General features: G+C 38.3%; 1 protein-coding gene across 1 annotated transcript; it reads left to right on the top strand.

The window, feature by feature from the left end:
- The first annotated feature begins 1,613 nt into the window (after positions 1 to 1,613).
- On the top strand, positions 1,614 to 13,513 carry LOC139464888 (uncharacterized). Its single transcript, XM_071246466.1, has 3 exons — positions 1,614 to 2,537; positions 10,587 to 10,712; positions 13,096 to 13,513. The coding sequence occupies exons 1-3, from the start codon at positions 1,614 to 1,616 to the stop codon at positions 13,315 to 13,317; spliced, it is 1,272 nt and encodes a 423-aa protein (XP_071102567.1). The 3' UTR covers positions 13,318 to 13,513.
- Positions 13,514 to 14,307: the final 794 nt, after the last annotated feature.

Raw genomic sequence — 14,307 nt, 5'->3', positions numbered from 1 at the left:
AAACTTTGGTGTGCACTCCCTACACTGCAGCAGTGAACAGTGCACGACTACAACAAAGCCAGGTCACCAATATGGTGTGTTGATATTATACCATTTAACTGATTGTAATTTTGTTAATCTGGATTCGCAATTTTTTAACTGGGCAGGTATCTTTTGTGAGTTGTCTGAATAGATTTTTTGTGTATATTATCACTGTCAATATCATAAAAAAACAGCTCTATAGTCATCCTACTTTTATTCTAACACTGAACAGCATCATCCTCATCGGTAAAACAAAACAGAACCCTGGCACTTTTCATCAGTGTAAAGTGCAATTTCACAATATTCCTAGATTTTCATCTAATATCAAATGACACTTTCAATATCTTCCAATGTAATCGTCAATAACCATAGTCCTCTAAGATGTCATGTCATATTAGAAATGTTCATTAACTGTGGGTTATTTTCAGAATAGTGTGAAATAGGAGAAGTTTCTTTATCTTTGTTACTTTCAAAACAACACTGTGGAAATATATTTTTTGCAGAATGTGTTGTGAAATAATTAATGTTCATTATTCAACAAATGACACTATAGAGTGGATGCATTTAAATTCTTTATTACCATTGCAGAAATCTGTAAAATACAAAGAGGTTATCACACGAGTGTGTTTGGGGATGGTAAATATCCTGCATTAGGGATAAACATTTATTTAGTGAGCCTTGGCCATATTTCGGTCAAATCCAACTACATTAATTTGTGGAAAAGGTTTCAAGCCGCAGAGGTCTCTGAGCACAGATATGGCTACTGATCCCGCTTGGCTAGGCCTAGTGCCCTCGCAAAACTGTTTCGAAATTTATGTATCCAAAGTTGCCAAAACTTATAAAATGCCTCAGCTACGTCACAGTTAGACACTGATTTTAAGTATATTAGACTGTTATTTTGATAATGATAGCAAATATCTCTGTAGTTTATCCAGATTCCCGATGGTTAATTCTGACTCAATTGCCGAATGACAAGGGCAAACACTTAAAGTAGACCCTACTTGACCTTTGATATCTGCATCTCTATCCGCATATGACCCCAACGGATATCGTTTTTATCCATAGGCTTTATCCTGCCGAGAAACCTGCACATTATATGATAAATAAATATATACAGCAAATTACTTAATGTTTGAAAACATTTGAAACAAGTTCTAAACATACTGACATCAAGGAAACCATAACTATTTCAAATATGGGGAAGTGAACATCTACCTACTCAAGAACAGTTGTATTTATGTGTAATAATCTGATTTTACCTGTTTCAGGCAATATTTGGTGGGCATATATCGGGGAAACGCCTACGAGGTGTGAAAATAAATCCTATTTTCCATGACCCGGAACACTACTACACAGGAGTTGGTGCCTCTGCAGCTAGCGGGCGTCCAGATGATCAGAACCAATCCCCGATTCACATTGATGTCTATGAGAGTCTCCCAAGACCTTCAAGACGTGCACGACATAGACGCCAAGTTCGCTCAGATCCTGATCTTATAGATCTTGAAAGCAGTTCGCAAGTCTTACATAGAAATCAAACTTGCTCCTATCTCAATAAGAAGCTTGGTAGCTGTTCTGAGACCACGGTGGCAATCATGAAGGATAATCTGAACATAGAAACGAAAAAGTCTGACACTGTTCAAAATGACACTGTCAAAGGAGGAGTGGAGCCATCTGAAGAGTCGAAAGACATAGACACAGACACAGATAGTGTGAGAATAGCTCAACAAGATGCAGTTGCAGCTGCAGACATATTGAATAATGATTCAGGAAAAGAGTCTGATGACATTGATGCAACAAACGGTGCCAGTCCTAGCAGGAGATTAAGTGACTCCTCCATGATAGTGTATGAGGATGTTGACCAGACATCCTTCCCTATGTTGTCTTCAGTCATATCACACATGTCCTCATACACTGAAGACCCTTCTAGGGTTGATGTTCAAGAGAATGTCCTCTTCTATATGAGTGATGCTGAAAGTCCATTGAGTGACCTAATGTCTATTCCCAGTCAAACTCCTGGGACATCTTGGACTGGAATTGATGAACTTGCAACACCGTCAGATTCAGAAGAGCCAGAAGAGTCTCCATGTTTGCCAAAAGTACCACTACCACGAACCCCTTCAAAACCTTTAAGACCCATTCTCCTTGCATCAACATCAAATGATGATTCAAATCAAACTCCGAAGAGTCCAAATCTTTCATCATCTGAGCACAAGACAGTGACCTTTGCCAAAGATACAGTATTCAATGAAGATAAGCCTAAAAGATACCAAAAAGAAAAGATCAATTTGAAGGAGTTGTACCATGAACGTGTATGTGGCAGAGCTGGGATGGGGATGGTTAACCCTGTGTTTGTTATCAGTGATGAGAAACTGGCAATATCAGAGACTGGTGGAGATTGTCTCACAGATGATGAAAAGGCCAAGAGACATTCATTTAGGATCAATCTTGTCAGCGCACATCCATCTAGTACAGAAAATGCCTCCTTCAGCTCAGATATCTCCTCACCATCTACAAGGGTAAGTGTCGTAATATGTACCTGGTGGGTTTATTATTGTTCTGTCCACTTGCACATTATGTTCTAGTCCATACCTTGTTTTTAATAATGAAAACAATCAGTACAATCTAGCCCTACTAGATTGGTGTGGATTAGATACACCAAACTTTATTGGGCATCATTATCAGTGTTAAAGTACATCTTGTGGACAACAAGCAGAGATCAGTGTAAGACCCTCACATCTGAATATGATATGTGCATTAATGATGTTATGATCTATCAAATGCTGCAAAGTTGTACGTTGCCATGAGACTTGCACTTTAAACATTTATTTTTTCTGAACAGGTAATCTAAGTGATGTTTGTACATGTTTTACGTAAAAAGTGCGGTACTGAGGTTTCAAGGAATTTCTTTGATCCTCAGTTGGAAAGAGTTGGATTTCCCAATAGAATGTCAATAGTTTGGAATCTATACAACTGAACATGATAATTAGATCCAGTTAGAGATAATTGAACGAGGTGTCTATACACGATCAAACTACGGTCTAGACATACTGTCAGCATATTAACAGGGTATGAAACTGTATAGTCCAATTACCTGATGCAAGGACATTTAAAACAAGATAGCATGAAATTGGAAGGAAAATGAAATTGATATATGGACACAAAACATCAGCAATGTCTTTCACAATACAGTTTATTACTTTTTCCTTGGATTTTGAATATGAATTCCTTTTTAAAAACTATTAATTATGCAAAAATGCAGCAGGAGTATGTGCAGCCATGAAAAGTGTGCAACCCCATTTGTGGCTATGAATCACTTGTGGTAATGGTTTAACATCAGTGTTGTACAAGATACATTTGTACCTTTATTTCTTATTGTGTTGAAAATTACACTATATTATTGTAACTTACATGTTTAAGAGTTTCTTGAAATTTGGCATATTTCTGTTGTTCTGTTGCAAACACATATGATTGAGGTTTGTGATTAATTAGCTGCCATTGTTTTGTAACTTGTTATACTGATCCACTGACCTAAATTTCACATATGTGGAATAAAGGAAATGTTATGAGATCAGTCTTTTTTTATTCCTGCCAAGTCCAAGATGTTTCCCTAGTAACAAAATATCCAATGAATATTGATTGATAACTGAAGGCCATGACAGAAATGTAAAGAAAAGCTCCAAATACCACATTTCTAAAATTGCGAAGCACCTCGTTACGCTGCATACAGAGAGTGGCTTCCTCTGAAGAACAAAAACACAAACTAATCAGTTTGTAACTTCAAATTCAGGAAGTATTGATGGTCAAGTTTATTGCATGCATATTTGCTTTCATTTACTCAAACCATAATTTTCTCTATAACAACTTTCTTTAACAGGAGACATTAAAATTATCTTTGAATGATCCAGACTCAATTATTTACAAACTGCTGTCATATAAATGGAATATTGATGAGTGCATCATTAAATAACAAACAAAGAAACATTTGAAATTTGTTGAGCGAAATGGAAGAAAATACAACTTATGTTACTTCCAATGGGCTGTATTCAGTGTTTGACTCCTACGTAAAGGCCACATTGTTTTTACTTTATGGTGCTACTGCACTGTAGGTGCAATGTGGATAGTCAACATGAAATAACTGCTATAAATAATGGGGGCTGGGCGAGAATTTTAGTGAAAAAAATTAGTTCCCAGTCGAGATGATGTGATCGATAATCAAGATCTATATTGGAATAAAACAGGTCTTATACATTGATTAAAAACATGAACAAATTTGGAAAATATCTGTTCAGATGGTACACATGCTTTGCAAATCCTGCATTCGACTGAATTCTACAGTAGCCATGTTGTTTATGAACCAGATGTCAATTTTGTTATGTGATATTTAATTGGACTATGCATGGACTTACTTTGTAGTCCAGTCAACTTATAACTAAGACACAAAGACTCTAAAGTCAGTTAACTCCCTTGCCTCTGGATGATTTGCATCCAATCCCCACTTGTGATGTCATCAGAGTATTTTAAAGTGATTTTAAATGTATATTTTATATATCATATAAATAATAAACAGATGGTAGTCGATAGTTCAAAATTGAAATACATCATTGTCATTGACCCAGGTTCCTTATGGCACATATGGAACAGTAGATGTTCAAGGTGAAGGTCATCTATTGTCAATATCTTGTATGGCCACTATTAGAGTCCAAAACTGACTGGCATCATCATCCCATGGAAGCAATCAGATCCCGAATTGTGGCCTGGGGAATGTTCACCCACACTGCCTGCAGTGCTTGTACCAACTGTCAAAGGCTCTGTGGTTGTTGCTGACCTTCTCGCAGTCATTGATCCAGTGCATCCCAAAAATGTTCAATTGGGTTTAAATCTGGAGACCTGGATGGCCATGGCAGGACCTGGATGTTGTTATTCTTGAAAAGGGCTCTTGTCACCCTTGCCGTGTGAAGTCGGGCGTTGTCTTGTCACTCTGTGACACTCTGTCAGATATTTTCGATTTTAGTACTTTTGCGTATCTGTTTTTGCAGAGTATATGTACATAGCTTTCTCAGACCATGACTCATATGATGACTCCGGATATGACAACACTTCCAGTGCCTTGACATGACTTCTGTGACCTCTGAGAGTGATCACATGCCGTTAAGGTACAAAAGGTTAATTAGCCCTCCAAAGCTGTTGCTACAGGAAGTACCTGCCCCCTCCACCCCACATTTATCCCCAGGTGAGGTTGAGGAGGCTACTGGGTGACAATTGACTTGGCTGCAACAAACAGACCAAGGCAGTAAATACCTTATCTCTAAGGTAGAAGATGGTCATGTATTGTGAGAATGCTCCACTACCACTCCTCGTCCTCTGTGCCACTGACAGAACTAGTTCCATCTCTTGTTGTGTATGGCGACCAAGGAAGGTGATCAAGCAACTGCTGCTGTAGCAGATTTGGAGTAGCTGTAAAAGTGCATCTTTTGTGTGATAATTTCAAAGCACAGTCTGATAGGTTCTTCCAGGAGTAATGGAAACAGCCTGGAGAACCACAGCCTGGCTGGCCATCATTACTGGTGTTATGTGAATGATCGTGCAGTCGAGGAGTGACCAAGGTGGAAAGTGTATGTGAATATATTTATTCAGGCCATGAACAATGTGTCTACTTGAAGAGCTCAAAAGTCCAGCGCGGAACTGACAATACACTGGCAGTTCGTTGTTGATGCATGTGGCAAACAAATGCAGATGAGGTGCGTCCCACATCAATGTTAATCAATGAAATACCCCCAGACTTTGAGAGATCACTCTGAAGATGCTCTTCTTCGTTGACGGGATGGATGTCTGCCAAAATATTGAGCTCCCCAGTATCGGTAGTGCATAGTAGATAACTCTCAATCCAGGTAATTGATATCAAGTTCTCTTTCATAAGTTACCATAGACCTTGTATTGTTAGACAGTCCATATGCGATCTCAGACCTAATTTGGAAGCATCTGTGTACAAGTTATGATCAGGTGAGTTGATACTAGAGGAAGCCCATCATTACTTTCTCACAGAAAATCCACCAAGTGAGCTCATCCAATAAAGTAGGAGGACAAGTTAACCAGGATGTCCAGAGTTGACGACCACACTGAGTTCATCATAGTATGGGACAAATGCCAAAATCTCCCCTGCTAAGTCATATCTTGTAGGGATGTCAGATTCCCGAGTTAAGACATCTGTCACTGAAGAGTTTAGTTAGGTTGATGTGTCACATCAGGAACCATCCACAGCATTTGGATATAAGTACAGTGAACACGATATTCCTCTGTGAAGCTGCAATTTGGCTTGAATATATATGTTGTCTTCTTTTGGTTTTATCTCCGACTTGGGTGAACAGAAAAAACTCAGAGATGAGACAACATTTCGATCAGGAAGACAGTTTTTTGTCAATTCTGTATCTTGTCTTGTTTGACAGATAGAAAGTAGTCAATGTATCCATCGAGATGTACCAGTTGGATATGAGCAAAATAGATGATTGGATCTGTAATCAGCCAATGTGCGATGTTAATCCCAAATGGTAGCAATATCCCCTCTTCTGATGGGTTTATCCCCTCTGAGGCCTTCTCTCCATCTCTTGTAATTGGATTGACTGATTGAGTTTACCCTTTAATATTTTTTTGTTTCTGTTTAATACCGCACTCAGCAATATTCCAGCTATATGACAGCAGTATGTAGATAATCAAGTCTGGACCAGACAATCCAGTGATTAAAAATGAGGCACTTGATACATTGGGTCATAACCAAACCTCTTTGTTTATTCTGATACTGCCTTAGTCCAAACTTGTCTCTGTATCCAAGTGAATTGGTTGGACATGAGTTCGAAAAGAAGGTTTTGCAAGCAGGAAAGTACTGCCGAAACTGCAAGTGAAACGCTCAAAACAAACAAAAATTGTACGGAGGCATATTTCTTTTATTCACGTCCACACATTGTCAGTCAGTAACTTGCATGATTAAATAAATAATCCCTCATATCCTAACGTTCACTAACCTGCCACATATCTTCAAATTGCTGACACTGAGTAGTCCAGACACATGCCAGCCAGTCTGTATTGTTAGATAAACACTCTACTCCAACCTTTCTTGTCAACGACAACACATGCATCTATAGTTTAAAAAACACTCACTGACACTAGGTTACAAACCGCTTACTACTTATAAAAAATAACACATGCAAAAGTAGCTTTGATCTTTGTTAATCTCATGAACATGGGGATGTGAGGTGAAATGGGCTGAAACGTCGCATCCAAGATGATTGCTCTTATATAGCGATGTGCATGCTTGTACAAGTCAGAACTGGTGCTGATTGATAGTGCTAGCCCACTGAGACACCATGCTGTAGTTTAACATGAATACCCCACTCAGACACAGTATACCGACTCTGAGACGACCAGTCCTTCTTTTAGCCCTTTAATGCTGAGCGACAGACAGGGTAACAATAAGTACCATCTTTTAACATCTTGGTATAATGCGATGGGGATCGAACCCTGACCTTCCACTCTTCAGGCGGATGGTCTACAACTAGACCAAGGAGGCAGTCTTCATCAACATGGTGTAGCAAACTTTCCAGAAGTAGTTGAGGCTATTGTTAGCCACTGGCAATAATTTCATGATGCAAAACTTTCCAGATTTACAGTATGTGATTCCTGGGGTGATCAGGAAGGCCCCCTGGTTGCTGTGGTAATAATAGTTCTTTCTCTGGACCACCATCTGTCTATGGTGCCAGTACCACTGTGGTGGGATTGACATCAGTCTGTTGGTCGATGGCCATCTGTATCCTCAGATTCAAAACTTTCATCCCGCAGTCTTGCAGCCAATGCCAGTCTGTGACCCTGTCCAGTGGTGACATCTTGTGGCCCCATCCACTGGTGTTCATAGTATCGTCAATGGATCCGACAACATCTATGGGCCTGATGGCTAACAGCCGTCTGTGACCCTGTACAGTGGTGTTCAAAACAGCATGTTGGGACCCGAAAACTACATCCAAGGTGATGTTATGTTCAGGTTATGACACCTGACCTTATGATTAAGATTTTTTAACCATACTAGGGGCCAGATGGCACAAAACAAAGCCAGCCAAACCAGGGATTAGACGCTTCCCACTTTCAAGAGAGGGTGCAACATTCTCAGGAAAAATAGTCAGGCTGTCATTGTTACATTGATTAACATTGCATACAGTGTTATGTCTCTGTCTTGTGCAAAAGGCCCTTGCAAAAATATGTCCCCCTTGTGTTTGTTCTGACCTGAAATTATGGCTAGTGAAATAATGTGTCAGTGGAATATGAAACCATTGAAACCATCAAACTATTGAGAAAATTCTGGCCGATATGTAAAATTTTTCTAGTCCGGGACACGTCATTGGGTGTGTTTAGATGAAACACTTCAGAAACTGTCTCCAAACCATTGGTAGCACTTAGGTGGTTATGAAACCTCCTAAACATGCAAGTATGTAACTTGATTATAACAAATGATTTTAACCTGTTGTGAGTCACTTACCATGACAGACATTATTAAATATAATGTCTATGGATGTGAGAACCATTCCCTGGAAATGTCAGGGTAAAAAAATAATTAGTATTTTCACTAGTCCACAAACATTATCTGATGCAGATTCTAGCCTGGCACATTATTTCATTTGATGTTGTGAAGGTGAGCTGCTGTACTTGTGGGACTCCGGGTTTTAGGCACAGGACTTTTACTGCATTGGATGGGTGTTTTCCTAAATATAAGGAATCAAGAATAAATAAAGATCGATATTAGTGAGGTCAGATTTCACCTGAATTGGTAAAGTCTAAATGGTTCATGATATATTTTCTTGTGGGAAAGTTTTGGGGGATTTTACAGATTATATGTCTGTGCAGTGGAAGCTTGTTAATCGGAAACCCTGCCTCCTGGAGGTTTACTGCTGGGAATATTAACACATGTACATACGGTTATTACTTACCGGTAGTACCGATGATTCCTTAGTCCAGATGCTAATTAATCTGGACAAGTTCACAGGGAGTGCTAATGACCGGATGAACAGAGTTTGACTAAATGTCATCTGGGTTATTCAGAGTTACTTGGACTAATGATACATAGATTCAAACAGAGATCACCGGAAAATATAGATATAAAATATCTGTGGTTAAAGTTGTCAACTATTGTGAAATTTTGCCAGACTAAGAATCAGAAGTGAAGTGATTTTCCTCACATGTAGTTATCTCTCCTGTACTATCTCTCCATGACTACAAAATGGCAGCGTGGGACCATGCTTATAAACGTTGCATGCTAACCATCGGTGAAATCAAATGTTTTGGCACCACTTTGGCCTAAAAAAATAAAATCACTCTGAATATACTGCAATATAATTATCACAATACAGATAACTAAATCACAATATATTGCAATACAATTACTTTGCCAATACACAGCTTGGCTTTTATCATGTGTGTAGCTACAACAGGAAGAGATGCCAGATGGCTGACAGTGAATGCAATGGAGACTTCTTGAATGTGCATTCTTCAGGCCACACGTTTTCCTTTCATAGATGTCAAACTTAGGTAGGTGTGTAGGTAACACAAACAGATTTGTGTGGCTAGATAATTTTACTTTATTTGTCATTAAGTTGTTTGGGTGGGTTTAGTGTGGAAACTGAATGCTGCTGGAAAACAAGATGTTTACTATTTCCTTACAGTTTTACTGACATGCATTCTGTCCAAGGTCAGTACAAAAACACCCATTTATTGACACATTTATTGAGATGAACTGAGTTTCAATCAGATTTAGAATGCATATTTTCTGTTATGGCTCTTGGATTAGGTTGCCTGATGTGTGATTTCTGCCTGAGGTAAATCCTGCCATGATATTCAAATTCTTATTGTTTATTAAAGGGACCATTTGTTTTAGGGGGGGGGGGGGAGAGAGGTTTTTGATGGACCCTCCCAAAAGTCAAAATGCAAAAATACTTTATATTTTATCATAAAATGTCCATTTTTCATGACCCTAGTGGTTGAATCTGACTGGTCAGTAAGGGGGAACATAAGAGGGACAAAATTCGTAATAGCCACTGGTGGCGCTATTATCGAGCCCAGAAAGGGTGGAAACTGGACTTTTAAAGTCAGTTAACTACCTTGTCTCAGGAAGATGGACCCTCCTCAAATATGTTTATTATGTTTCATGACTCTCCCCAAGAGACTCATATTTTGGGGTGACCCTCCCCTGATTCCCACCCGCCATTGTAATAAATGACCAATCCCTAAGTAGGTACCATTTCCAAGCTGAAGATTTTAAAGAAATGCACAAACAAGGACTAATTTCAGTAATTCTGAAACCTGGTTTTGAAAATTTTAAGGCTGTCATACTTTCTCAGTTTTATTCTAAACTTAAGACAAGCTAGTTCAATTAACAAAAGTGTATTAATTGTTAAAACTACTATATAGGATAGGTACAATATATGTAGCAGGATTGTAGGTTTATGTATATAAAACGTTATCCATTTTGAAGGATTCATACCATTAAGAAAAGACAGATACAGTGTACATTTATGACTTCTTTTCAGGTTCCTGATCTGAACACGCCTGCATATCTGCGAAAATATCTTGACCAAGCCAGGGAGACAACTCTGTCAGAAATTAGCACCTCTGGGGAGACAACTTCAGCATTCCATGCTACTGCAGCAAACATGGTGAGACCTTGGTCAGGAATACATCTTCAAGTAGAATTGATGGGGACAAGGCTATGTACAATTTGTTTTGGTTAGACATTTTACAGTTGCTGTTCCTTCACCACTATTATCATTTTGTCATACCACCAAAACCTTGGAGTGTACTTTGTTCTGGTAGGTGAAAATCATTGTTATTATTCTCTAACTTAGGGCAGCTGATTAATGATCACTTTGCTTCATATGAATGCTTCAAATAATTCCACATTTATTTTTGCATTATCCCACTCAAGCCCCGGGAGGGTGACACTCAAACTGACAGGTCACAAATAACTACAATGCAGACTGTCTCATAATTCATACATCAAAGCTTCAGCATCCTTCTGGTACCTCCCTAGCCTTGTTCTTATGGATGTATAGGCTCCTGCTCTTACAACATAATGAATCAGCATTGTGGAATTCCCTCAAACATTTATCAGACACTTTTATATGTATAACATCACTTTATTTCTGTAAATTCAGAGACACACCGGTATACATTACCAAAAAACATAAAAAAATTATAATAAACAAATACCTCTTTTGAGGTAAAAACATTTAAAGAAAATGAAGTTTGCTCTACCCCCATATGTAGTTTGATAAAGTATAGTTAGTCTATAAGCATCCTAGTGCTTTAACAGGGGCGGTCGGGTAGCCTAGTGGTTAAAGCGTTCGCTCGTCACGCTGAACACCTGGGTTCAATTCCTGACATGGATACAATGTGTGAAGCCCATTTCTGGTGTCCCCTACAGTGATATTGCTAAAAGTGGCGTAAAGCCATCTTCACTCGCTCACTCGTACCTAAACTCTTATAGTTCAGGGCAAAACTATACTTTACTACACTACACATGGTGGTAGAGCAAACATTATTTCTTAAGTAGGACTGTATTAATAATTCTCTCAACTTGATACCCAAGAACAAAAAATCACCTTTCCAGATCACTGGTATATAAAAAGCACTGATTAATAATAATGAATAATATAACAAACTCGTAACACAGTTATTACAAAGAAACAAGAATCAAGTTAACTAGAGGTGAAATATGGAGAAATTAAAGTATGTATGAGATGATAAACAAATATAATGGATACTTCTTTTCTAAGATGCCAAGTTTAAGAATAACCTATATGTTTTATTGGTGCTGGGTTAAAAATAAAATCCATAATGACCTGTGACATAAATTGAAAATCCTTGAACAGGGCGAACTGACGGGCTCTTCCACCTAATTGCCTTCCCCCCTATGTAAAGGAACAGATTTACATTTTGAATATAATACAACACCACTTAAATGGGTAGTTTCTTATTTAAATATGTCATATTTCATTATCCATTCAATGTGCGGTTATCCATGATCCTATGCAGCAATAAATAGGATTTTTAAATTAAGTTTTTTATATTAATTTGCTTCAAATTAATCAAGTGACTCGAAACATTCCACAAGTGCATTGTGGGGCTGAGCTAAGAAATGTAAACAATTTGGATTTGCGGTGTGTCTGTTGTACAAGTTGCAACTTTGTCTCCACCACTATTGTTGGAAAACTGCAGCAACTACAAGCCATGAAATAGTGTGCTTACTGAGATGGTTGTGCAACGTGATACCGTAACCAACGTGAATCGACGGGGTGTGATATGGCATCCCCGTGGGACAAACATGATGGAAGAAGAGCAATTAATAAAGCGTCCGTTTTGTTTGACTGCAGTAAAAGTCATAGGCTGAGCAACAGGTGTACACATGGTTATGAAACTTTCAACTATTCCTCGTTCCTTTGGGGTAGACTGCAGTTGACCCATTCCTTTGTCTAAAGACAGACCTTATTCGGAGGCACCAGCACCCGCCTCAGACAATTTGGTGGCTGCTGTGGCATGGACACAATGGTTTGAATATATTTGTGATAAGCCTTCAGCTTGAGAGAAAACTGACATCATCTTGCCCTATTTCTTCCAACGTAATACTATTCAAATATTAGACAAGTTTAAAGAAACTATTTCACTGAAAATTGATGTGGATGCGCCATCTTGCATGACAGCAATGAAAGAACCATGTTACCAAGGATACGTTAGTGTTTGGTGGTAATTTGAACAGCACCATGACGTCAGTCCATTATGACGTAACTCAAAAAGTGTACTTTATCGCAGGATAAAGTACAGTCAGCACCTTGAATCTTCCTGCAAAGCATCTAAGACAAGATGTTAATTGACAAAGTTTGATTATAAACGTTTCATTTGGTATTAATGCAATACTCATTACTATCAACTAGTGACATTATATATCAAAGTAACAAAGACTGATTGAGAGTGAATGTATGTGTTTCCACTTTCAGAGACATCTGTGGTAAATCTGCATAACTGCCTAATTTAACATTACAGATGACTGACATCAATGCATCCACTGAGATCATACTTGAGCTCCCGGAAGATACTTATGGAAGGAGTGAAAGAAGGAAGAAGTCTTGCAGAAGGAAAGGCATTCGATGGACAGTGTTCTCACTCACTATGCTTCTTCTCATAGCAGGAGCAGTTGGTCTGGGAGTCTATTTGTCACAGAGTTCCAGTAGCGACCAAAGTGAAAGCACAACCATTGGTGTTTGAGAACAGAATGGATCCAGTTGCCTTTAATGTTGCTGCAACATATTATGTTGTTTGGGCTGGATTCTGGACTGAAAGAACCACTGGTGTTTGAGAACCGAATGGATCCAGTTGTGGCTCCAACATACTACGTTGTTGGGGCTCGGGGCTAGATTCTGGGGTTGGGTTCTGGTCTTTAATACGTCTGTACTAGATACATTAGATTAATATTATAACATTATATTTTTATTGTTTTGCAGTATTGATGCGAAACAATAAGTGGTAAATGTATGATGTTGTGATATGGGGACATGACGGATAATCCGATTGCAATCAGCTAATGAAGTCATATAAAGCCCCCCTGTGTGTGTGCCAATAATGGCCTGCTTTTTAAGTGAATGACAGTTGTATATGGTGAATGCCTGATGGTTATTTGGGAAAGTCTCTTTTAATGACATGAATTCCAGCACAATTGCTTAGATGTATGACATTTCTGAAACGCATCAGGGATTTATCTAGACGTGCCCAAGTCTGTATCAAAAATAATAAAAAGTACCCGAATTGGAACTAAAAATTGACCAATTCATGGTACAAGGTATTAATATGTATATAACTAATTACTAATAATGTGGCTTTGTAGAAGTAATCTGTAGTCTCTTATAACAAGGCCAATTAAATAGTAACAGATTTTATAATTATTGCATTACATGCAATCTTTAAATATCTCTGAATTTATCAAAATATGAAATTTTAAAAAAATCCCAATTTTGAACAAAGGAACTTTTTTTTCCAATTTGCCTGCCAGGGGCACAGTTATGAATCCTAGATGAATCCCTGTAAATACAACTATGATCAAATCCATGACCCACCATAAACTTTGTTTGTACATTCTTTATGTTACCTAATGCCCACCAGAAAACTCATCTTTGGTCAACTCAAATCTCTGCCCTCAGAAAAGAAAAATACTTTGAAATCATATATGAGCAAGAAAAGCCTTATTATTTCTTCTTTTTG

Source organism: Haliotis cracherodii, unplaced genomic scaffold, assembly GCF_022045235.1.
Source record: "Haliotis cracherodii isolate W230 unplaced genomic scaffold, xgHalCrac1.p SCAF_1, whole genome shotgun sequence".
Classification (NCBI taxonomy): Eukaryota; Metazoa; Mollusca; class Gastropoda; order Lepetellida; family Haliotidae; genus Haliotis; species Haliotis cracherodii.
The sequence above is the reverse complement of the archived record's forward strand: the minus strand, read 5'-3'. Positions and strand labels throughout refer to the sequence as shown.

Bases quoted from the DNA above. Each gene is read 5' to 3' on its own strand.
- LOC139464888 (XM_071246466.1), top strand. From the start codon at position 1,614: ATGAAGGATAATCTGAACATAGAAACGAAAAAGTCTGACACTGTTCAA. The intron at 2,538-10,586 runs GTAAGTGTCGTA...ACTTCTTTTCAG, and splicing joins TCTCCTCACCATCTACAAGG to GTTCCTGATCTGAACACGCC. The intron at 10,713-13,095 runs GTGAGACCTTGG...TTAACATTACAG, and splicing joins ATGCTACTGCAGCAAACATG to ATGACTGACATCAATGCATC.